Genomic DNA, 24977 nt, shown 5'->3' with positions numbered 1-24977 from the left:
AGCTTATACTTAAATCGTTACCCCAAGATCTGCTTTGAACAGAACCCAAACTAAGGCAACTGATAAGCATACTGCTAACATGGTCTCACAAACCACTGTGGCGCCAGGCTTGCCCTCTGGGAAATGCCACCCCAAGGTTTTCACCCAAATAAGCAACTTACCATTTTCTTTCTTTAAAGTTCAAATTTACATTACAACTTTTAGTGTTCAACTCTCTCTGCCATTTTCCTTAACATATATTGGTGATACTCTGTTCTGATGAGTACCATTGTTTTCCATGTTCACTCTTCCTCTTCCAAGATGGTATTTACAGTTTGCTAATAAGCTTAGTGTTCACGAGTTTGCCTGTAAAGTCTTCACTGTGTGGCATTTACCTGTCGTTTGCCAACATGAGCTGTCCAGTGAGTAGAACAGCACTGTCCGCCTGCAGTCACTCAGAGTAAACACTCACCGATGAATCAGTGATGAGCTCTGGCTGGGCCACAGCAGGCTCCTGTGGCCAGGCTTAGAGAGCCACTACCTGGCAAGCTTTTGCAACATCCTGAGGAGAACCAGGAGTCCAAAATTAGGGAGATTAAAACGGCACTTCTGCAAGATGGAGCTTCTGCTTTGGCCTCAGTCCCATTAGCAGTTTCAAGGCAGAACTGAAGTTCTAATGGGGAGAGGGTTTCTTGTCTTCAGGTTTGGGTCCATGCCTGGAATGTCTGGTGCCATGAAACTTAGACTGTTCAGAGAGTGATGAAGTCCAGAGTGAGATATATTCCAGGATATATCAGAGAGTCAGAGCATTTGAAATGACATGGAATCAAGACCTCCCAGAGGAAGGCAGGAACAGGGCCAGCTTCATGGACAGGGCTCTGCGTTCAGAAGGGCTCCATCTCCGTAGGCACGAATAATTGCCTAATAAATATGTTTAACATTTGGATGAATAAATGCTTGGCAGTCAGACTTGCTTTGGGTTTTGAGGGATGGTGGCCTCAGAAGCAGCGAGCAGGCTCAGAATAAGTACAAATGACAGAAGAGTCCCTATACATTCTTTCCCAGGACTGGCTACATAATTTGTGGGACCCAGTGCAAAATGAAAATGTGAGACCCGTGTTAAAAATTATTAGGAATTTCAGGATGGTGACCACAAAACGTTAAACAAGGAAATGGTAACATTTTAATGGGATCAGTACAACAAAGAAGGGACACGCATGATGCTGAGAGGCCGTAACTGGAAGGTTTGACCTGGTTGAGAGCCATCCTGGAATACTTCCTACTCAGGGCTGACTTTGGAAGTATGAGGAGTTACCTGGAAGAAAGAGGGGTGGGAAGAGGGTTCCAGGCAGGGGAACAGCCTGTGGAAACACCAAGGGAGCAAGGAAAAAGAATTGGGATTACAGGGGGTCGGAGCTCAGAGCCAAGGGAATGAAGGCAGAGGTGAGAGGTGGATCGGGACCTGACTTCGGTCTTAGAGGAAACTAACAAGTCTTGAGAAATTCAGACCTTGGCAAAAAATAACATGAAAAAAGAAGAGTAAAATTATTCACCCCTATTTTCTCTTCAAATAATCAGAGAAGAAAAAAATGCCCTAGTACAATTCTTATCCTTTTTAATAGGAGCTGATGTTTTTCCCATATACACAATCACATGTACAGGCCCTGGCCAATCAGAACAGGCATCAGGTACTGTGTGCGGGACATGTGGGAGGAGAGAACTCGACCCCTTAATGATGAGAGGTCTTTAGAAGCTCCCCTTCCCCACCCAGATGGGGATCTTTGCTTGGCTGGCTCCGTCCTGTCACTCAAATGACCCTCCTCCTAGGAAACCTCCCTGACTACTCTCTCTAGTGGCTCTGCCCCTACCGCCTTTCAGATTACCCTCATTTAGTTTTTTCGTAATACTTAGTACACTCTGTAACTAGCCTGTTTATTTGCTCACTGGTTTGTCATCTCTGACCCCTCCTGTTCCTACCCGTCTATATTCTTTCTGAGGGCAAAGACTGTATCTCTTTGTTGACCAGTGTATCTATAGTAGCTTTTACAGTGCCTGGCATGTAATAAGTGCTCCATAAAGTATTTGTTGAATCAATGAACCTATCTAATGAAATTCATTTTTCTGACTCTCCTGTTGTTCCTGGTTTTCTGTTGTCAAAATTCAGCAGTATTATGGGCCCCAGAATAAAAAATGAAATTTTTATGGATGGCATATCTTGGCATTTTAGTCTTCCTAAAAAGAAATTCTATAGCTTTATACTTGCCATTTGGGGGTAGGTGGGTTAATTTGTTCACATGTCAACAAACATTTGTTGAGTTTTTTCTGTGTGCTGGTTTAGGCCTTAGAAATGTCCAGGAAAATTCTGAACATGAAAGAATTCTATTCTTAGTAAAACATTAATTTCCTGGGAAATGGATTAAATGCTGCATAAATATGCTTTGATTCTGCAAAATCCAGACCTGGGTTTCAGACTTCAGGATAAAAGTGATTGGGATGGGCTTTGAAGCAAAAATCAGGATTAGAAAACTTAGCGCAAAGTACTCTCCCCCACCCAGCAGCCCATTTGTGGCTCACCACAGCTTTTGCTTTTTACTCACAACTTGACAGGACATGATAGTGCTGCTAAAGAAGGGATGTTCTGAATACCTGCATGCCTCTGTGTTTGGGGGCCCTTGGCCTCCCTCCTGTAATTTGGGGTTGTGGTGAGGCCCTCCTCCACTTTGAAAGACAGCTGCAGAAGGAAAATGTCCCTCTAATCACAGTTGACATCTTCCCAGATACTGCCCCAAAATGGTAACTGGCTTTCACCTCGCGGTTCTGATGGCTCCTCTGCAGACTCTTGCCAACAATGTTATTTTAAATTGGTCAGGACTCCCACTCTGAAAACTGGTGGCCTCCGCAGAGCTAGTAGACTCGGGCTGGACAGGGAGAGGGGTCTTGGTCACATGGACAGTCCACGGCTTCTCCAGAATCGCCTCCAGAGGCAACGTCGTGAAGAGCTATAATTAAGAGATGTTGTTGGTACATTCGCGTACATTGCTTTAAGGAGAAGGCTATTTATTATTACAGTTATTTTGCTTGTGGTTGTTTCATACTGAGAGAGAGGAATATCTTTAAGGATAGATAGCCTGTTGTGAGAGTTTCCAGTTTTGTTTGAGAGACAGCAATTTTTTATCAGATCTTTAAATTGTATTCTTTTGGGGCCTAAGGAATTGTGCTCCAGTTACTACCAACCAAATTCTGCTGCAAGGCCTTGCTGCCTTGTAGGAGCTCTGCACCCGTGGGCACCATGGGCTGTCAGTTTCTGTGAAGCTGAGCCCTTGGCAGGCAGCACACAGAGGGCCTGGTGTCCCCGGCATTGAGTGCATGTCAGTGTCTTGAAGAGGAATGGATGGGCACAGGACTGTTTATAACCTTTTTCTTGAGGATGGGAAGGGGATGTGTGTAGGTTATTTGTAAATTTATTTTGTTTTATTTTTGGCAGTGTTATTTATTTATTTTTTAAATGCAAAAGATTTATTCTCTCTGAAGAGAAACAAGAGCATGGCAAATTATTTTAATATAATTTTAAACTTATAGAAAAGTTGCAAGTCTAGAATAAGATACTCCCAAATACCCTTTTACCCAGATTCACTGGTTGTTTACATCTGGTCCCATCTGCTTTATCCCTCTCTGTCTGCTTCTTTGTCTCTCTGACTCTCTCTGTATTTATATATAGAATATATATATATATATGAATGTAAATTATTTTCCTTCCTATTTGAGAATGAGTTGCAGACATTATGTCCCTTTAACCCCAAATACTTCAATTCACTGTGTATTTCCTAAGACCAAGAACATCCTCTCACACAGTATAATTATCAAAGGCAGGAAACTTAGCATTGACAAAATATACTAACTCACCCACCATTTATTTTTTTAATTTACCACTGTTGCAGTAATGTATTTTATAGTGATTTTTTTTTTTTTTTTTGCTGGACCAGAATCCAATTCAGGATCATGTATTGTATTTATTGTCATGTCTCTTTAGTCTGGAACAGCTTCCCAGGCTATCTTAGTGTGTCTTGATTTTGATAGTTTTGAGGAGTGGAAGCCAGTTATATTGCAGTTTTCATCAATGTGGGTTCATTAGATATTTCTTCTTGGTTAGATTCAGAGAATGAATTTAAAAATTATCATCTAGAGTGAAGGGAGAATACTGTTTTTTAGGCTGTGGCTAAGGCATTACTAACTCTGGGATCATTCTAGATAGGAAAAGGCAGGAACACAGGTGAGTAAAGAACTGAGAACTCACCTTGTAAAATCAGGTTCCCAGTATAAGTACATTTGATCCGAATCATGCACTTGGACCATCTAAGGTGATTGGTTCCATGGAGTAATTCTCTAGACGTTAGACAGTTACATGGACATTCCCTAAACTATATGGATAATATTTTTATTGATGAGGGCTTCAAACCATTCTATGTAGTAATATTTCTTAATAAATAGGAGTTCACTATATTGTTAAAAATAAGTGAAAAAACAAATAAAAAGAGAACCAGGGAATCACCACTATTAAAGTTTTATGAACCAAGGTTGTAATTAATACAATTCAGTGTACTTGAGATCCAGTAGAAAAAAAGAAAATAATAATAATTATTAGAGGCCTAGAAAAATGTGCTCTGGTTAATTTGATTTTGTGCTTTTGTCATATCCCATTATTGAAAATCCTTGTGACAGTGAACCCCTTCTCCCACTTTGGATTGGTGCCCATAATGGAGTTTTTCTAGAACAATCTTTCTGGAAAATATACATGCTAGCTATCTGCCCTGGGTAGACAAGTTTTCTGTCTTCTTTCCTGCTCCTCTGGCCTTGAGTGTTTTGGAGGGTACAGTGGTCTATAAATGTTTGTGAAATGACAGTGACTCTTGCTGTTGGTTGTCAAGGCTGGTGGTAGCACAGGGGGCTGGCTGGGTCTCCTGCTCCTCCCACTTGCCTGGTGGAATATGTTTTCCTTTCCACAGAAGAGGAAAACCTTTCCTTGGCCAAGAAGAACTCATCTCTGCTTCCAGACTAGCTATGTGCCCCGTGTTCAGTGGCCAAAGTCAATAACTGGGGCTTTTCCTGGCTTGCCAAAATCAAGTTGATGGGTAGACTTTTATACATGTTAAATATTTTTTCCATGATTTTTTCCCTCTGGTGCTGCTCTCACATGCTGTTACTGCTGCTGTTGCTGTTACCACTAATAGTGAATACTTGGGTGGTTACTGTGTGCCAGGCAATGTGCTGACATCAATTCATTTAACTCTCACAGTAACCTTTGTATTCCCATTTTATAGATGAGGAAACTGAGGTTCCAAAGGTGAAGTGATGTACTTAAGGTTCTACAACAAATAAATGGCATAATAACTAAGATGTGAACCTATCAAGTCTGACTTTAGAGCCCACTTAGCATCTTTAAACCACAGTTAATGGCATTTGAGAGCAAAATTGCATATTATGTTAAGATTTTTTTTTTTTACCAATAACTCAGAGAACACCATGATTTCCAGGTTTTCCACCCTGTGAGCACATTGAAAAGTCTAGAAAAGAACAGTGCTCCTGGATGCTGGAAAAGAAAGGATATTTTTTAAGTAAGGAGAAACAAAGCCCAGCAGTCTATTTAAAATGGAGTAGGGGGTCCCTCTCGATTTTCTTTTCGCCCCTGGAGCTTCAGACAGGAGAGAAACAAAATGTGGATCCTTTCCCTGCTCAAACGTGAGTTTAGTGAGTCAAGTTCCAGCTAAGGGCAAGTACAGGAACACAAAATCCTTTCGCTAATCTCTCTCCAAAGAAGGCGCAGATGGAAGGCGAGGCATCAAAGCCTCTGAAACCACCAAAGCTGTTTGTCAGCAAAGAGCTAAATCAAAAAGGTTTGCGATCTGGTTTGAATTTAATAATTATAAATGATTAATCAGGGCAGTTTGCTGTCAGGTTGGGAGCTGCACTCTCTCCATCAGTGCATCTTTGCTGCTCTGGGCACTTGGTTATTAAATAGAAAAAGCCCTCTGATTAAGTGACAGGGCTGTTCCAACACCAGTCAGTTCCATCTCGGCCATTTAAAATGGTCGGGCCTCGCATTTGCCCTGTCTCTGCGGAAGAAGTGGAAACGACACGCAGCAAACGTGACTGAGGGTATCCCGAGAGCGCCCATTTCCAACCCTGTGTGATGCGGTGAGAGGAGGGTCAGGCTGCATCCCAGGTCTCCTGTCCCCCTCCTGCAGGATCCCCCGTCACCAGTACCCACCTGCCTGCCTCTCAAAGTCAAGTAACAACAGGACAGCAGGGACAATAGTAGTAACAGTAGATACGGTAATAACCACAGTAGCAATAATATTTACCATTTTTTAATCTCTTGCCACTTGCCTGGCCCTGTTCTATATATTTTATCTCCTTTAATCCTGGAAATAACCCTGTGATGGAGAAATGCAAGCTTATAGAAGTGTTTTATAGATACATACATCGTAGATCCTCAGTAACTAATTTTTGAGTGAATGAAGGAATAAAAAAGTAACTTGCTCAAGGTCACACCAGGTAGCAAATGGTGGAGCTGAATTTTGAACTCAGGTCTGTCTCACTTGTACTCTTAATTTCCTTGAAGTAGGTAGGTAAATGCAGTGTAAGCCTTTTTATATTGTCAAACACATTGTTTTAAACAAATATTTACATTTATTCTATATTATTTTAATATATTAATTTAAATAAAACATATATTGTTTTAAAAACAATATAAAAAGAGAAATAACATTGTATGACAGAAAGATGAGTGGTTTTGGAATCAGCCTGGCCTAAAAAAAAAATCTCTTCTCCAGCATTCACTAAGTTTGTGACCTTGAGCAAGTCACTAAAGCTTTTGAGCTTGATTTTCCTCTATAAAATGAACACAATACTTACTTACACTGGGTTAAAGAAAAGCTTAAATGGGCCAGTCCTTTCAGCTGTGAGCACATTGCATGGCTCCTCGCAGGTGCCCTGTTCCCTCCAGTTGTGCATTAGAAGGCACCTGGTGGTTCTCCTTTCATTCAAAGATTCAAACTCTCAAGGGATTCCAAAATTTGGGTCTAGAGAGAATGGTGGCTGAGCCCAGTAAGGGTAAGATATTCTGGCTTGTACCAAGGCCAGCTCTTCTGAAAATCGATCATCTAAAACCAGGGTCAGTGCTCTTCACAGACAGCCTCACCCAGAACAACAGAAAAAGCAGCTCATGGACCATTTGCTAATGAGATTTAGATGTCTGCCCTGTGCTATCGGAAGGTAGCCAAGCTTGAAAGGAGAGTGTCATAGAGTGGCCCCGGGAACAGTGGATTGGAAGGAAGACAGGTGAAGGCTTAACACTGAGACAGTAGGATGGAGTCACCAGTGATGAGTCCCAGACAGAGTCCACCTGGTCCATCCAGAGCCACCTGTATCTCCATCAGATCTCATATCTGAATATACAAAGGGCTTTGCTCTGTTGCAAATTAACAAAGGGCCTTCTGGTTGGTTTTGATTCGAGAAGTATAAGAGGGGTTTCCCAGCACCCAAACACTTCTAGAAATTTTCTCCATCAAATATATGTGGCAGGGCTAGGGAATCAGTAAATTCAGGCCCGTTGTTTTCATAAATTCCCCTCTGTGACTGCCTTTCCTTCCTGCTCCAGAGAGGCCCCTCGGTGTTCAGACAAAGGGCTCAGGTACCCATTTAGTTTACTTATGATTTGGTTCAGTTGACTGTTTCCTTTCACGTGAGGTATTATCAGTCTTGGAATCCTTGCTCCTGAAGCACAGAGGCTGAGTCCCCACGCTCTTGCTCAGGACAATGTATAGATAGATGCCCTGGCGTGGGTGTGCCTCAACCTTGAACAGATCTGACATCCCTTCTCATAGGAAGAGTGGACATCACAAATGTCCCACTTGGACCAATGTCAGAACAGCCGTGATTTCTTTTAAGCTGTCTGTGTATTTTAAAGAAAATAAATGCCCCACTGGTAAGGAAAATGCTCTTTCTTACTCAAAAAGCAAAAATCGTAGCTTGAACATGCAGGGTTTGAGTCTCCAAGGAAATCTGAGGTTGAAGAATTTCAGCCCTCAGTGATTTTGCTTTTGAGGTTTTGATTTAATTTTGGCAGCCAGGTGGTTAGCGGAGGGGAAGGGTGTCACCCCAAGAACACTAGCCTCCTTTATTCATTCTTTTAGTCACTCATTCAGAAATTATTCATTGACCTACCACACAGGGCACTGGGGTTTAAAGTTATGTGCTCAAATCAGAGAGTGCAGACTAAGGCACAATTGTTGGGCTCACCCAAGGCGCTTTGTTTTCATGGTTGAAAGGGAGTAGACTGTGCGTTGGCTTCAGTAAATTTGACAAGAATGACAGGGTAGGGTGGTGGCTCCTCAAATTAGCTGAGAACCTGTAAGACCAAGTATGTAAATGCAGACAGTTCACACAGAGTGCCCTTCCTGCCCAGGAACTCCCCCAGCTAAGCTGTGCATGGTTTCTGATGCACAGGGGAAGGTAAATGGCTCATTCACTGGCCTACCTAGGACCACAGAGTGTTATCTAGTGTAGATAAATATACTGTTTTGAAGGCCAGTTCTCTAGTAGAATAAAGTTATAAAGATGTTTCCTCACAAATTCCTGATGTTCAGTATTTCTTAGACCTCTGCAGGTGTGATGTGCTTTCCCAGACTCTGGGAGACAGCAGGGAAGCACATAGCTTGAAGCCAGATAGATCAAAGTTTGAATCCAGGCTCTGCCACTTGCCAATTATAGAACTTTGGGCGAGTCCCTGCCCCTCTCTGAGCCTCTGTCCCCTCTGTAAACTGGATCTAATACTTGTACTTACCTACCTCTTGGAGTGATCATGAGGATCAAATGAGATCATGCATATGAGGATTTAACTCTGTGATCAATATTTAGTGTGTGTTTAATAGGCTAAAGCTGCCATTATTATCATTATTAATCGCTTTAGTGAAGTTCAAAATAGAATAGTCTCCTGCCACACCCTCTGTTTTCTGAGATGCTCATTTGTCTGTGTCTCCAGGGCTTAAATTTCCCGCTGGTGATTTATTCCATGAACTGTTCTTTAGATCACTGCCATGAACGAGCTCCCCAATATTTTAGAAATTCCAGGGTGGGATTTAGGAGTTCCTGGGTGGGATGTTCAGTACAAGCATGGGCTGTTCCACGTGCATGCTCTTCATTGTTTGGGTTGATGATGCTGGCCAGGCTGGTTGAATGGGCTCCCTTTTCTGTCCACTCCCTCTGCCTGTGTCCTTCTGGAGTTGGATAATTGGTGAAGAGGACAAGTTTCTCAAAGAGAGCAGGACCAAGGGCATAAAAAAAAAAAAATCAAGAAATATTCTGGAGGGAGTCAGCCACATACCAGGCACTACACCAGGTTCTAGTACGTTGACCATGACAGACCAAGTCCTGCTTTCATGGACTTCCATCTCATGAGAAAGTCTACCAAAACCCATAAAACAAAACATTAAGTTAAATTATCTTTACAAAATGGGTCACTCCTGCTAGACTCTGTTTCAGCACCTCATCTGACTCATTGACAGCGGCGATCACAACTGAATTATTATTATTACTTTTTACTTCCAGTTAGTGGGCAAGGATCATGCCTGGCTCATCCACTACTGCATCCCAGGACACAGAGCAGAGCTTTGCACGTCAAAGGTGCTTGATAAACATGGAGCGAATGGACAAATGACTACGCAATGCCTTGTGAAATGTTTGCTCTGTTTAAACCAGAGTTTAAACTTCAGGTTCCTTTTGGTTGCTGGCAGTGGTCAGTCACCACCCTATGTAATGGAAATTGAAAAGAAAACCCACTTTCATAATCCATGCAGCTTTCATTGTATAAAATCTGTGGGTTTCTTAAGGAGATCATTCAATCCCAGATTAACTGGCCATAGATTAATTAAAAAGGCTACTAGAGGACATTTGTCTTCTGGATTTGACACTTGGGGCACATAAAAGTGTCTGGGGTTAGGGATACTCAAAGGCTGGCTTTGAGCGCTGGGGGGGGTGTTGAGCTGATCTGGAGAGGGCTGCCTGCCAGCATCTTATTATCGCCTCTCCTCTTACCCCCTTGGGGTAACAGGCTACTGTTAATGTGCCATGTTGACAACATCATTGAGCCCTAGGAATGGAACTATAGCAGCATAAAGTCCTGTAAGCGGAAAATACCAGGTAGCTGCATACATCTGTATAGCTTACAGTTTAGGTAATACATAACCATTTATTGTGCCCCTACTATGTGCCAGGATTCATTCTGGAACCATCTATGAACCTCCCAACAGCCTGACCTGGTAGGCATTATTTCTTCTTTACAGATAACATCCAAGAGCCTCAGCCCCCTCTTGGCATTTCCCAGGATCCCAAGTGCAATACTGTAGCCTCTCAAGGCAAGAGTAGCTGGACTCAGGAAGGGCCCAGGTTGTCCTGAGCCAAGGGACACCAACACAGCTGCTCCCCACTTTTACACACCAGTACTGACTGATCGCAGCCTTTTCCCATTTGCTGTGCTGTGTAATCCTCCTCAATATAGCACTCCAGGCAGATGCTACCAGACATTCTGGATGACAGATGAGTTGTAACCTAATTGCCAAACATGCTTTAAACAGTGTGTATGAAGGGTTTGCCTGAGGAATTAGAATCCTCGATTCAGAGTGTTATGCTATAGCTGTGTAACTTTGAGCAGATTGCTTATTTCCCCTGACCTGTTTATTTACCTGTAGAATAAGAACTCTCATTGCCTTACTTGCCTCTTGCCTCAAAAAGTCACCATATAAGTCTAAGCCAGGGAATTGGCTTCACTGATACCACAGTGCCACTTTTAGATGTAACTGGATATGAATCAATTAGGGTCAGGACGCTACACAAATATGAAGCATCCTCAAAAAAGGCAAGTGGCTACCAGCATCTTCTCAGGGCTCCCCCCAAGTGAAGTATTTGACTCCCAGGCACCACTTAGCCAGCTCGCTGATGCAGGTTCCTGAGCACCATCCCACAATGGCTGGTTTGGTATCCTGGCCCCTGGTATTGGATCTCTCTATTTTCCCACTGCTTGAGTGGGATAAGATCTAGAACTCCACTACTCTGGGTAGAACCATGCTCACCTTTGGGATTTTAAATATCTAGGTAGCTGGCTATGGAACAAGAGGCCCCAGTCCTCTCCCCATCTTTCTCTGGCAAACTGTTCTTCATCCTTCTGGCCTAATCAAATGTCTCTTCCCCTGAGAAGACCTCCCCAACCCCCGTCAAGCCCAAACTAATTACTCCTCATTGTGCAACCAGGGTCCTCCTACCCATGGTTTGAGTACTAGGCACTCTGCTGAGCTCTAATATGCATTACCATACTTGCTTCTCCCTCTTGAGAGTAGAAGCAAATGTCCTCACCCCGCATTAGAGTTGAGAAAGGGTGACTTGGAGAAGTGAAGTGTCTTTCCGTAGGCTGTATGGATCTTATTGAATTATAGTTCATCATATCAGAGTCTGTCCCTCCTATGTGAATGTAAATTCCTTGACCATGGGAGTTGCTGATCTTTGCACTCCCAGGAACAAACACACGTCCTGAGACATAGTGGCTGCACAAGTATTTGTTGAAGTGAAGAAATACTAGACAGTTACATTCAGTTGGACAAGAACAGCTCTGGTTGCTTTCCAATCTCTGCCAGCATCATGCTCAGGGCCTGACCGAGGAGGAGAAAGGGGTGGACTTCTTTGGGGCTTGAAGGCTCCAGATGGCTGTTGACTCCACTGTCACTTTACGACAGTGATTCTGGTCCGTTGGTAGTTGTCTGCCAAGTCGGAGAGGGAAAATTAGCAAGTCACGAATTAGGGACTCAAGCAATACTTGCCTGGTTGGTTGAGCTGTGATGCAGAAGAGAGGTGAATGTATCTTTGGCGAGCCTTTATTGTGGTTTGTAGACGGAGTTTCTGTTCTTTTTATAAAGAGGAAAATATATTTTTCTACATCTAACCTGGCAGGCTTCCTTGGTCGTAAGTTCATTTGAAATACAATTTTCTTCAGTTCAAGTAAGACTTTTCTGAATCTGTGTTTATGGCTATGAAAAAGGAAGGTTGGACACAATGTCTAACGTTCGTTCCAGGATTCTGGTTCTGCAATTACATCAGGACCCTGGATGAGCTTTAGAACCAATTTAAATCACCCAAGTACAAAGCAGCTCTAAAAATGGAATATCTTTAAGTGAATTAGATTTTCTTCCAAGTCTAGTTTTTTCTTCCAAGTTAGACAGAATCTGAATTTTGTGTCTAAATTTTTAAACCTTGATATAGCAAGACATTTAAGAGAAAAAAAAAATACAAAGAGAAAAAATTTTAGCAGCATGAATACAAATAATAATACAAACCAATTATCCTAGAACATAATAGTTTCCTGTGCTTAGAACTGTTCATTTATGTAGCTTGGTTAAAGGTTTTGGGCAACAGGGTAGGAATGACAAGGATTGCATGTGCCCCTTGATTGCTTTTTCCCTTTCCTTAATCAAAGCCATAACCCATGCTTACATCTGAACTTTGTTTTGTCGTTTGTTTTGCAGCGAAAACGGAAGCAGAGCACCCAAGATGAAGATGCTGTTAGCCTTTGTAGTCTTGACATAAGTGTAAGTACAGTTCCTCCTATGGCCCTGCCAGGGGAACACTTCTCGTCTCTGAATCTATTTGTTAACATGTTGTGTGCTTTATGTGGGCTTCTAGGATCTCATTATGGAGGTTGTGACCTGGGGGGAAACTCTTTTTTAAAAAAAATATTTCATTTTACTGGAGAAAGCTTTGTGGCCAACTTAAATTCCCAGGCCAAGTCGTTCATCGCCTGTGCCTTTTCTCTCATAAAATGAATTATGAACTCAGTGCGTCTGGGTAGAAGCTGGAAAAAGGCCACTGTGCTGTTTTAGAAGCTGGTTCTAGATGATGGACTAGATACTTGTTTCCTTTTGGAGAAGTTGGCAAGTTGGCCCAACTCAGGCAGCTGGGTGGCCCAGAGGCCGGAAGACGTCTCCAGCAGCGTGGCTGAGTGACTGGCTTTGGATTCAACAGATCTTAGTTTGAATTAAGACTCTCTACTAACCATTTACGTGACGCCTTTCTTCACCTCTGAGTTCTCACCTGGAAAACAGGGATGAAAAGACTTAACCTAACAGAATTTTTGTTAGGATCAAATAAAACAATAAAAGTGAGAATACAAAGCACATTACCTGGCATGTACTAGGCACCCACCAAATGTTAGTTTCACTGTGTTTTTCTTTAAAAGCAGTTTGCAAGAGATATTTAAGTGATGTGGTAGTTGAGTGCTGGTGATGACAGAGGTCAGAAGCTTTCTTTTTGAATCTTCATAGAACATGGTTTATTGGGATCTCATCTGGCTGCATTCATTTACCAGTGTAAACAATGCTCTTTTAGTTATTTTTAATTCTTGCAGAGTTTTCTGTGACGCAAACAGCCATGATGGAGTGGGCCTGCGCTGTCATGTAATTAAAGTGCTTGTGCATCTTGATTTCACCATATGGTGTTTGTTCCAGTCTTTCAGACATCATTGATGAAGTTGGACCAGTTTACTAGGTTGCCATGGTAACAGGGCAAAAAGATGATGTACTTTTGGGTTTTACTTGACTCACTGAATGTTTTATTATTGACAAATGAAGTCAGTGATACTTACCTTATCAGCAACAACTTTTTTATGTTCTCATGTTTTAAATTTTGTGAAAATTATTAGACTCATTGGCTTTCAGAATTTAAGTAGCCCTTAGCCTATTCTCTCACTTTGCAAGTGAAGAAATAGAATCTCAGGGAGGTGTAGTGATTTAGGCAAGATTTTAATCTGCGTCATTTCTAAGATCATGCCTCATCATTTTTCCTCAGCTGTATTTATTTTTTAGGAAAATATGTTTCTAGTAGCTTTTTGTCAAAGAACCACTAAATTATTTTGTGTGAAAAGATTAGTATTTGCAATTACGAGTTGTGATTTGTTTTTCTTTTTTCCTCTCTTTCTCTCTCTCTGTCTCTCTAACCATCTCATCATGTTTTGTCACAGTAAAGAGAATTTTATGAAAAATAAATCTACCTTTATGCTTAGGGATTCGACTGTGGCCACACTCCTTTCTGATTTGTCTGGCATTTTTCCTGAATCTTAGTAAACAGATTCTAGAGCCTGGGCAGAGTTTCCTCCATATATTGTCACATAGTATTATAATAATTGTAAAAATCAGAAGAATCCTAGAAGCTGTTGGAGGACATGACAACCAATGTTTTGCAGGTTAACTGACTGTCCTTGTCATTCAGAGATGACAGGATGTGTGGCAGGTTGCAACATGGCCACAGAGGAAGTGGCACTGATTTTCAGTGCCTTGCACTTAGCAGGCACTCAGTAGAGAGGAATTGTTGAACTGAATGAAGAGGTGGGTGAAGTCACTCCATGAGAATATGTTTTGCCATAAAGGCAACAATGTCTAAATAAATATCTGAGTCCAATAAATTAATTGTTCTGATAAATAAATGGCCTTTGGAGGCTATTCAAAGGGGCTTTTAAATGGTGATATGAATCAGTTACAGTCCCTTAACTAACAGCATTACTGAAGAGTTGTTTTGAGCCTATTTCTATGTGTAGTGGAAAATAGTATCTGAAAAAGAGGTGGGTTCCAATGGATGACTCATACCGGAGGATGCGAGGGTTTGGGAAAGTAATATTACTAACTCTCAATTTTGATTCCATTAATAAGTGGAAAGACATTCACCAGATGTCTTTGAACAAGAAGTTGCTAGATGGGGGGATAGAGGTCTTGTGGGGATGATGGTGAAGTTTCTTTTGAGTCCTCGCCGAATGCTCTGTACACAGTGAGCTCTTCGTAAATAGATATTAGCTGATGAATTTTAAAAATAAAAAATAATGAGCCCTCTAGTGTATGTGGAATTCAACACCCTTTTAAAGCAATGTGTCAGTGACATAAAATTGGGAAATGTTAACACAGGCAAAATCTTCCCCCTTTGATTAAAAAGTACGCATAGAGCCCCTCAGAGTGTCTGCGTGATGACACCAGACAGTCCCACCGACATCTTGCTTTATTTTAAAGCCTCAGATGATGATTCTGATGGCTTCCTGGGACCTTTCCTACTAAACGCCTCTCCCACCTCTTATTGAACTTGGGCTGAGAGACCAAATAGGGGTGGACAAGCTAAGAAAAGAGCTTATTCTTACAGAATAGGTTTCTCAGTTGTTTGGGGATCACAGACTCCTTGGGGAATCTGGTAATAGCATTGGGCACCAGAAAATTTTACAAGATAGCCGTGTGATTTCATGGGTCCCTTGGAGCCCAGCTGAGACCCCCATGTTAAGAGTTCCTCTTAAAAATAATATTGGAAGGGTCTTAAGGCACAGTGATGTATCTCCAAAGAACTATCCTCCCACCCATCACCCCCAGCACTTGGTGAAAATGAATTGTGGCCGGTGAGTCTACACTATTTGATGATATAATTGGTCTCTATTTTTTCCCACCACTTTCCCCAGTCCACTTTTGCTGAGCCTCCAGCTTCCTTGCAGAATAGAACACAGACTGTTCCAGAAGCGTGGGGGGAAAAGCAACCTATACTTTTGAGAACAATTTGCAGAATAGAGAATGCTCCTAGCAGCTGCCTACAAATCTCTCACATCAGAGGATATGAGTGGGATGATTTCAGGGACATTTCTTCCCCCTGCAGCACTTTTCTAGTTTGAATTCTAATGGATGAGAGACACCTGAGTGAAGGGCTGGGGTTCATGGTGCCCCAGGAAAGGCCCTTGGTGGAAGAGCCAGGTGTGCCCCCAGTGGAGGGCACTGCTTAGCACCAAGCATACTTTCTTAAAAACAAAGGAGTTCTGAGGTGAGTATAAAAATAGTTTCCAATGATAAAAACAATGTAAAAGATGAAACAGAATATATGTTCTTTGCAGAAATTTTGAACAATAATGTTTGTCAATAATCCCATCATGAAGCAATAGCTACATTTTGATGTATTACTTTCCTGGCATTATGCACACATTCACTTTACATTTTTTTCATTATGAAATAGTGCAGACATACAAAACGGTGTAAAGGATAATATAAAATTCCATGTAGCTCCCAATGCAATTGAAGAAATATGCCCTTAACGGCAAAGCCAAAGGCCCTTGCAAACCCCTTTCTCTGCTGAGTTTAATGTTTATTGTTGCCTTGCCTGTCTCTGAACTTGCTACACACACGTACCCCTAAATAACACATATGTTTTCAATTAGCTTTTAACATTTATATAAGCACACAATTTTAAAAATTGGGATCATAACACATATTCCTGTGTTTTTTTAATTTACTTATTGAGAGCATGGTACTACATCTTGAAATGTCTTCAACACTGCTTTTAGTAACTATAGTGTACATTGTCAAATGGATGCACCAAATTTTTTTAACCAACCCTTCACTGGATATTTAAATAAGTTACAACTTTTCTCTATTATAAATAACACCAGTGAGCATTCTAGAGTACCTTTGTGTAATCTTTTATTAGTAGGATAAAATGGATAAAATATGGAATTCCTGGCTAAAAGGGTATGGGTATTTTGTTTGTTTGTGTGTTTGTTTAAAATATTACAGATGTCCCTTTTTCCCCCCAATGACCCACTCCACCCCATCCATTGTCCATGTCCTTGGGTTGTGCATATATGCATATAAATTCTTTGGTTAATCTCTCCCCCTCTACCCACTCGCCCTCCTCCATCCCTCTGACATTCATCAGCCTGATCCACACTTCCACGTCATTGAATCTATTCTGTTCATCAGTTTATTAAGTTCTTTAGATTCCACGTATAAGTGAGACCAGGTGATGTTTGCCTTTCTCTGCCTGGCTTATTTCACTTAGCATAATTTTCTCCAGGTCCATCCATACTGTCCCAAAGGGTACGAGATCCTTCCTCTTTACAGCTGCGTAGTGTTCCATGGTGTGAATGTGCCACAGCTTTTTATCCACTCACCTACTGATGGGCACTTGGGCTGTTTCCAGGTCTTAGCTATTGTAAACTGTGCTGCTGTGAACATTGGGATGCATAAATTCTTTCTGATCGGTGTTTCGGGTTCCTTAGGATGTATTCCTAGGAGTGGAATCACTGGGGCAAAAGGCAGTTCCATTTTTAATTTTTTGAGGACCCTCCATACTGTTTTCCACAGTGGCTGCCCCAGTCTGCATCCCCCACAGCAGTGCACTAGGTTCCCCTTTCTCCACACCCTCTTCAGCACATGCATTTGTTGATTTGTTGATGGAGCCATTCTGACAGGTGTGAAGTGATAAGTATGGGTATTTTTTAAACCCGTGAATGGGTTTATATCCCTTCTGGCAGTGAGAGGTAGAGACACAGTTCAGAGCAGTTGACCATCTTATACTTGGAAACTCAGAGCGGAGATTGTTTCCAGGTTTCTCTGGCCCATCTCTCTTTCAGCTGTATCTTTGGTCCCTTGCTAATCCGTGACTTTATATGGGACATTTGCTTACACCCCCTCTTTAGGAGGAATCCTTTCTGCTGCTCCTGGTGCGGCTGGGGCTGGTGGTGGGCATTCATTCCATGTTGGTGGTGGGAAGAGATCCATTTAATCTCACAACTGTCCTGTGGCATAGGTATTTATCATACCCTTTTTGAAGATGAGGAAACTGAGGCTCAGAGAGATAAGCAATTTGCTCCAAGTCCCAGCTTATTGTAGATTCAAGCCCGGGATGGTTGGATTCCCCTGCTTCCCCATACTGCCTCCAGGACAGGAAGGAGAAGAAAGCATTTGGCTCCATGGCTTCTGGTGGTGGATGGTGCATAGGCCATTCATCTGGTCTTATTGGCAAGCCACCTTTGACGCTTATGGCACACATCCCCAAATTTCCATTACTGTGCTTTTCAGTTACTTGCCGTGTTACGTGGATGCTCAAATAACCAGTGCTGATATTCTGCAGAAGGGGGAAAAGCTTTCCTGTCTCGATTAAGCCAAATGATGTTTCATTGCTAGGATATGTTAAAGCAGACACGGAATAGCAAGAGGATTATTTTATCTCTGCTCAGCAGAGTCCGGATGATTTAAAAAGATACCATTTCTGTGGTTTTGTTTCTCCTGGTCTGTTCTGGAACATGCTCACTGGGCAGAGTAGCCTTGCCCTGGCCAGCATGAGGCCTTGATGAATTGCGTGGATTTTAATAATGCTCCTATTGCCAAGGAGACCAGGCCTGCCTCTGAGATTGGGTCTTCATTAGCACATGCTTATATTTAACCTGTTGGCATTTTTTTCGTTTTGCATTTATGATCTACCTTTGCTGCCTGTGAAATCCTTTGGGCCTAAGGTAGTGGAGGCCCTGTGCTGAGTTCAAGTTTGTTCTCACACTGCCGTCTCTGATGGGAAATTGGCTCATTGTTCACATAGACAGCTTTCATCTTGCCTTTGCCCTAATTGATTAGGTGGTGGATTGTAATAATCACTGTGATCTTTTCCTCTTTGATCCACCTCTTCAAAAGCATAGTGACAAAGCAATTCCAAGGAGCTCAGGATACACTCTCAGAATTTAATGATGGAATAAAGTGTCAGTCATCGTTTACTGCTCCCCTTCAAAGTGATATCGATGGGGTACATGTTAAATGAGGGTTCTTATGCTCCAGGAATACCTGTTTGTCATCAGAATTAAAAACTTTGGGAGCTAGAGACTGAACACCTCTCTGAACCTCAGTTTCCTCACCTGTAAGCTGAAATCGTAACAGCGGCCCACCTTAGAGCTGAAAGGATTAAAATGAGTTAATTCCTATAAAGCACTTAGGACCCAGCCCATAGTAAGCACAAAAAGTACTAGCTATTGTTGCTGTTGGCTTCATAATACAAAGCCAACTATGGTTAAATTTGAGGGTACTTGCTGTTGACACCAGTGTTTCATAAATGGAACTGATCATGAAATTTTTTAAAATACCAGTATATGAGGAGACATATACAAGGAGTTTTATTACAGCATTTTTTAATAGAAGCCAAAAGCTGGGAACAGCATGAATATCTGAATTACATAGACTTGTAAATATATTACAAAATATAAGAATAAAACACAAGTCGAGAACACATAAAATATAAAGTATGCTCCTGGATGTTTACAAATATATTTGTCCATTCAGAGGAATAAACAGGGAAGATCATGTACAGCATTGGGGTTAGTAGTTATGTTGGGAGAATGGAATTATGGGAAGGGATGACTGGGTTCCAGGGGTCTTCACCTTTGACATCTTGTGAAACCTATGAACATCCCCTCCCCCCAGAAGACTGTTTATATGTGCATAAAGTAAAATACATACGATTATAACAAGACCCAGTTATATTGAAATAGTTATCCAAATATTTAAAAACAAATTTGTAATAAGAGTTACACATGTGCTTAATCAATGTATTAGGTAACAAGATATGGCAACAAGTCTAATAACTAATATAACTAACAAGAAACAAGAGTAAATGATATTTTGAAATACATCAACCACACTGTGATTTAAAAATACAGTGACTTTTCCCACTGGCGTGGCTCAGTGGTTAAGTGTCAATCTATGGACCAAGAGGTCATGGTTCGATTCCCAGGTCAGGGCACATGCCTGGGTTGTGGGCTCGATCCCCAGTAGGGGGCATGCAGGAGGCAGCCCATCAATGACTCTCATCATTGATGTTTTTATCTCTCTCTCCCTTCCGCTCTTTAAAATCAATAAAAACATTTTTTTTTTAAAAACAACAAAGCATTAACAATAAAAAAAAAAAAAATACAGTGACTTCTATGGTGACAAACTCACAGGTCTGCTAATGCTTGAGATCTGTGGCCTCCATTCATACTGGAAGGAAATGCTAAATCTCAGTTCTTAGTGAAACTAAAGGTGTATTTTTTTTTTTCCATCCGAGCTCACAGATGTCCCGAATTTATCCATGGACTCCTTGGGGGTCTAAGAATCCCTGTTTAAGATGATCTTTTATGATTAGCTTTGTGTCGTATTACTTTAGTAATTTAAATGACTAAAGTAAACAAATATAATTAACTTTTGACTTGGTATATGAGGTTGTCAGTGTTTTAAAGGAAAGAATGTACAACATTATATAAAAGTAAGAGACAGGGATATAATGATGTTTTTAGGAAGACCTAGCAATAACCATTAGATCAGTTCCCATCACTTGGTGTTTAGATTTTTCTTTGAGACCAGCTTAGCTTTTTAAAATAGATAACTTGAGTCACCTGAACAGTTTATTAGATAATCTTTTCTTCTGCTTCTGTTAGTAGAAAAATAACTTAGAATAGAAAAAATGTCGTTATTTTTTAGAGATGAATACTGAAGGGGTAGAATGTCATGATATCTGTAATTTACTTTTTAAAAAACTTATCTTTATTGTTGAAAGTATTACAGATGTCCCTTTTTCCCCTGTTGATCCCCTCCACCCCCTTCCACTCCCCCCCATAATTTACTTTTGAATACTTTCACATAAAATATAAAGTGAATATTTTAACAAGAAAAAAAAAACACAACATTTTATTTTTCGTTACTCACTAACGCTACATACATTCCCATCATTTAAAAAAGTCAAACAACAGAACTAGAGCTAACAGCCCCTTTACCACCCCCATCCCTCTTACCTCCTCAGGTGTAATCCTAGTTATCAGCTCGGTCTCCTCCCAGAAGTTTAGATATAGTTAGACAAATAGATGCAGATAAAAAACTTAGTTTGTGGTGGTATTTTAAGGACATAAGTATTGTATTTTTTTGTTTTACTTTGCCATTTGCTTTTCCTTTTCTTTTAAGTAATATTTATTTTTTTAGAAACAGTCTTAGGGTCACAGCAAAATTAAGCAGAAATGACAGAGTTTCCATGTACCCTCTTCCCTCACTCCGCCAGAGTGGTACATATGTGACACCTAATAAGGACACCCAGAGTCATAACCACCCAGAGTCCATAGTTTACATTAGTGTCCACTTGGTGTTGTGCATTCTGTGGGTTTTGACAAATGCGTCCAGTATAGCATCTTGCAGAATAGTTTCGCTGGCCTAAAAATCCTCTGTGCTCCACCTGTTCATTTCTCCTACCCTCTAACCTTTGGCAGCACTGACCGTTTTATTGCCTCCAGAGTTCTGCCTTTTCCAGTATGTCACACAGTAGGTAGCCTTTTCAGACTGGCTTCTTTCACTTAATTATATGCATTGAATTTCTCCATGTCTTTATGTCTTCTTGTGGCTTGAGAACTCCTCTTTTTTTTTTTTTTTTTAAATCACTGAAGTAATATTCCATTGTATGGACATAGCCCCGTTTACTTACCAGTTCACCTAGCAAAGGACACGGCTCATTGCATGGCTGCTCGTTCGTGCACAAAACAAATGAGTCATAGTTTGTTTTAACCTGATGATTCTCCATTGAGGGGCACTTTTGTTGTTTCCAGTATTTCCGTTACAAACACTGACCATCCTCAGACCCCAGAACAAGTAGTAAGGTCGATGCAAAAAAGTGCCTGTGGACACTTGCTCTTTAATGTGAGTGTGAGGAGTATTAAATTGCCTTTTTTGTAGTGCAGATTCATGTGCTGTTTTGTTCCATTCATAGACGCCAATGAAAAGCAAGCTGTTACCAAACGCAGACCTGAGCAGGCTGTTAAAGTCATGGGAAAGGATAGTTTTGTGACCGTCATATGTTATGCTTCACTTAACTAACAGTGTGGGCAGCTTTTAAACATAGATATCCAGAAATATCGCCCATGGTTTTAAAAAAAGAAAGAAAAAAGAAACTGTAGTTGTGATTTCAAAGAATAAGTTTGTTATATTGACAGAGTTTACATCTCAACTGCCTGTAACATTTTGTTGTTTATCATTAATTCTATTTTGACCGAGATTATCTGCAGTAAAAAAGTCACTAGAAAATAATTGTTCACAGATGCTCTTCCTTCTGATTTTCTAAAATTATGTGAATAATCTTGGTGAGGAAGTTCCAGCCCGGCTTCCGTAGCCAGCTAATTGAGTTTCCCTCAAATGACTTACGTAATTGCATCAAGCCCGGTCTTTGATCTGGTTATATGTTCCTGGCTTCAGGAGCAGAAGTTGTTTTTCTGTTTTCTTACTTTTCTCAGTTGTGTATGATGCTGTCTCTGTGAAGAGAAGGGGGTGTTGACTTTTCCCCTTGACATTTACTGTGCATGAACTTTTTACTTTGCTTGATTGATACTTAAATTCTTGGGTAACTTCTGAAAAATGTCAAAGCAATGAAGGGTTCAGGTGAGTTCTCGTGGTTTGTGTGTCTTCCTGCACCCTGCTATCTCCCTCACACTGCTATGTGCGGGTCACTTCAGGGAGAGAGTCGATCCAGTATAAGCAGGTGGTTTCTCTATAAGCATCATTTCCTGGCCAGTACTGATGGTGAAGCATCTGAAACTGAATCATGGGCTTATCTGCAGTGGTCAAAATGCCAGTTTTGGGTTTTCCTTAGAAATCCTGCAGGGAACTAGAAGTGTTTATTATGGTTCTTTCATGAGCAGATTGACCTTTTCCTCTTATGGTTCTATAAATGAGATTTCTTTTACTCCCCACACACCTCAAAATATCAGTTTCTAAAATTGGAATCTTCTAGGAACACTAAAACCAATAAATTTAAAGTGTTTTCTTTGCTTTTACTTGGCAGGGCAAAGCGATACTTTTGCTGGTCAGGTCTATATAAATTCCATCTGAGGACATATTTATTACTATAGAATTAATGAATTCATTTGTTTATTCTTTAGTTCATTCATTGCATGCACTAATTCAGTCAAGCGGTATTTATTGAACTCTGCCCTGGGTCAGGCTCCAGGACGCTGAAGGAAGTGAAACTTAAGCTTCATTCATCTGCAGACAAGTGGAAGTTGCTCTTGATTTTATTACAAGTTAACCAAGCATGGAGAAAGCACATCTTACCACACCCAGGAGTGGTTTTCTCCTTTCTGTAAGGGAGTACTTCCACATCGTTGGCTGGTTTTGAAAGAAATAAATTTTGCTGTAGATTCTTCTGGCACCATTTTTCTACCTTAGAGTATCCTTGAAATTGACTTATTTTCTTCTAGCTGGTCAACCCAAAGTTTCAACTGGGGAAGTACTTCACATTGTTTTATGCAAAAGCTGACCTTGAGAAACTGTACTGTTTGGCAGGTGTGCTCTCCTTACTGTGAGGGTAGAGGGACTGGGAGCACTGGATTTCAGAGCAGGATCTTTAAAACTTTGACTTGAAAAGGACCTGGAAGAGATTATCTTGTTGAATGCATTTCATTGTGTAGATGTGGCAGTTAAAGCTTGGATAAGTCAAGTGTCCTGCCCAAAGTGCCTGAGGGCGAGTGAGAATACAAGTCTTGGGATTCATGTTCTGGATTGGACCTTAAATCCAGGAGAAGGTAGAAGCTAACGGTTCTGGTTTTGGCAGTCTGATTCTGGGCTCACCACTTCCTAGCTGTGTGACCTTGGAAAACATATTAAATCTCTCTGTGCTATGGTTTTCTTGGTTGGAAAAATACAGATGTTAATAAGGTTGCTGTAAGGACTCAATACAATCATGCAAGTAGGGCTGTGGCACAATGTGGCAACAGATAAGCACACTTGCTATTGATATTGCAAAATGATCCAGGACCATGGAGCAGGGATACTGTCTATTTTAGGCAATACTGTCCCACTGGTGCCCAAGAAAGTGCTTAGTATATATCCAACCCTCAATTAAGATATGTTGAATGGTTTTTTCCAAATGTAAATTTGGTAGCTCTCATAAAGGATAAATGATACCAGGAAAGGGAAAATAAAGATGTTTATGTGTTGCTTAAAGCAAGGGGGTTGTGGAGTTCTGTGCCTTTTCAGGTGGAACGAGTTTGTTTTTAAACAAGCCATTTCTGTAAGTAATCATTAATAGGGGCGTTTGATAAAGCGCCTCACTGTTGATGTCATCCTGCAGAGCTTGGTTCAGCTCCAGGCAGTCTCGGTCAACAGGTGACTGGTTGATAACAGCACTGTCAGCTCTGCCTTGAAATAGAACCAGAACCACACCATTCCCACCTCCGGGGACCCACCTTTATCAGGCCCCCGTCATCCGCAGGGGCTGCATGATTCCAGGGCCCTCCCCCCGGTCTCCCTGCTTCTGCCCTTGACCCTTTGCTGTCCACTCTCAACGCAGCAGCTAGAGGGTTCTTTCAAGCCTAAATCACATGATGACTCTCTCATGTCTCCTCCCACGCTCAGTGGCATTGCCACACCCTCCCTAGTGGTCCTGGAGGTACTGGACCTTGTCACCTACCCCCGCCCCTTGCCCTGTGCTCTCACCACACTGGCCGTCCTCTTATTCTCATGTGTGCACACCCCGGGGCCTACTAAGTGCTGTTTCTCTCCGTGGGGAGCTTTTACATGCCCGTGTGACCGACTTCCTCTTTTTCCTTCTGGTATCTCCTCGATGTTCTTAGACAGGCTTTTTCTGTCTCCCTATGTTGAAAATCATCTCCATTCCCCACCCCAAACTGCATCCCTGCATTCCCTACTTGTTTTACCCAACTTGATTTTTTTCTTCATAGTATTTATCACCTGCCACATGATGTGTTTTCTACTTACTAGTGTCTGTCCACAGTAGGATCTAACTTACATTTTGTTTTTTCTGCCATATTCCTAATATCTGGGATGGTGTCTGGCCCGGAGTGCACCACTTAACATTTGTTGGATAGATGAGTGAGTGGCCGCTGTATGGATCCTATGTTTCATGCTGTCTTTAGAAGGTTCCTGTAAATAGGAACTGGGTTTATCTTGGCAACATTTTAAGAATGTCTGTCTTTCTCGAGACATATATTTGCATCCCTCATTTTTTAAGAAAAGCCATAAAACAAGAGGCGAAACCAAGGCCTACCTGAAGAGACCCTGTGGTATTCAAAGCAAGATAAGTGAACATAATGCCAGGCTTTTACGAGCTAATGAAATAAATCAGCCCGAAGATAAGAAAATATAAGC

The 24977-nt window shown here is 41.4% G+C and overlaps 1 protein-coding gene across 2 annotated transcripts in view; it reads left to right on the top strand.

The window, feature by feature from the left end:
- The window catches only part of ARHGEF3 (Rho guanine nucleotide exchange factor 3), a 238653-nt gene that overhangs the window by 103378 nt on the left and 110298 nt on the right, over window positions 1-24977 (top strand). For both annotated transcript variants that reach the window (XM_087825039.1, XM_016204504.2), the window contains one exon: window positions 12549-12611. In XM_087825039.1, coding sequence (XP_087681165.1) covers window positions 12549-12611 — 63 coding nt within the window. The remainder of the gene's footprint in view (window positions 1-12548; window positions 12612-24977) is intronic.

This window comes from Miniopterus natalensis, chromosome 15, assembly GCF_054644295.1.
Source record: "Miniopterus natalensis isolate mMinNat1 chromosome 15, mMinNat1.hap1, whole genome shotgun sequence".
Taxonomy (NCBI): Eukaryota; Metazoa; Chordata; class Mammalia; order Chiroptera; family Miniopteridae; genus Miniopterus; species Miniopterus natalensis.
Note: the sequence above shows the minus strand (reverse complement) of the source record. Positions and strands in the feature narration are given on the sequence as shown.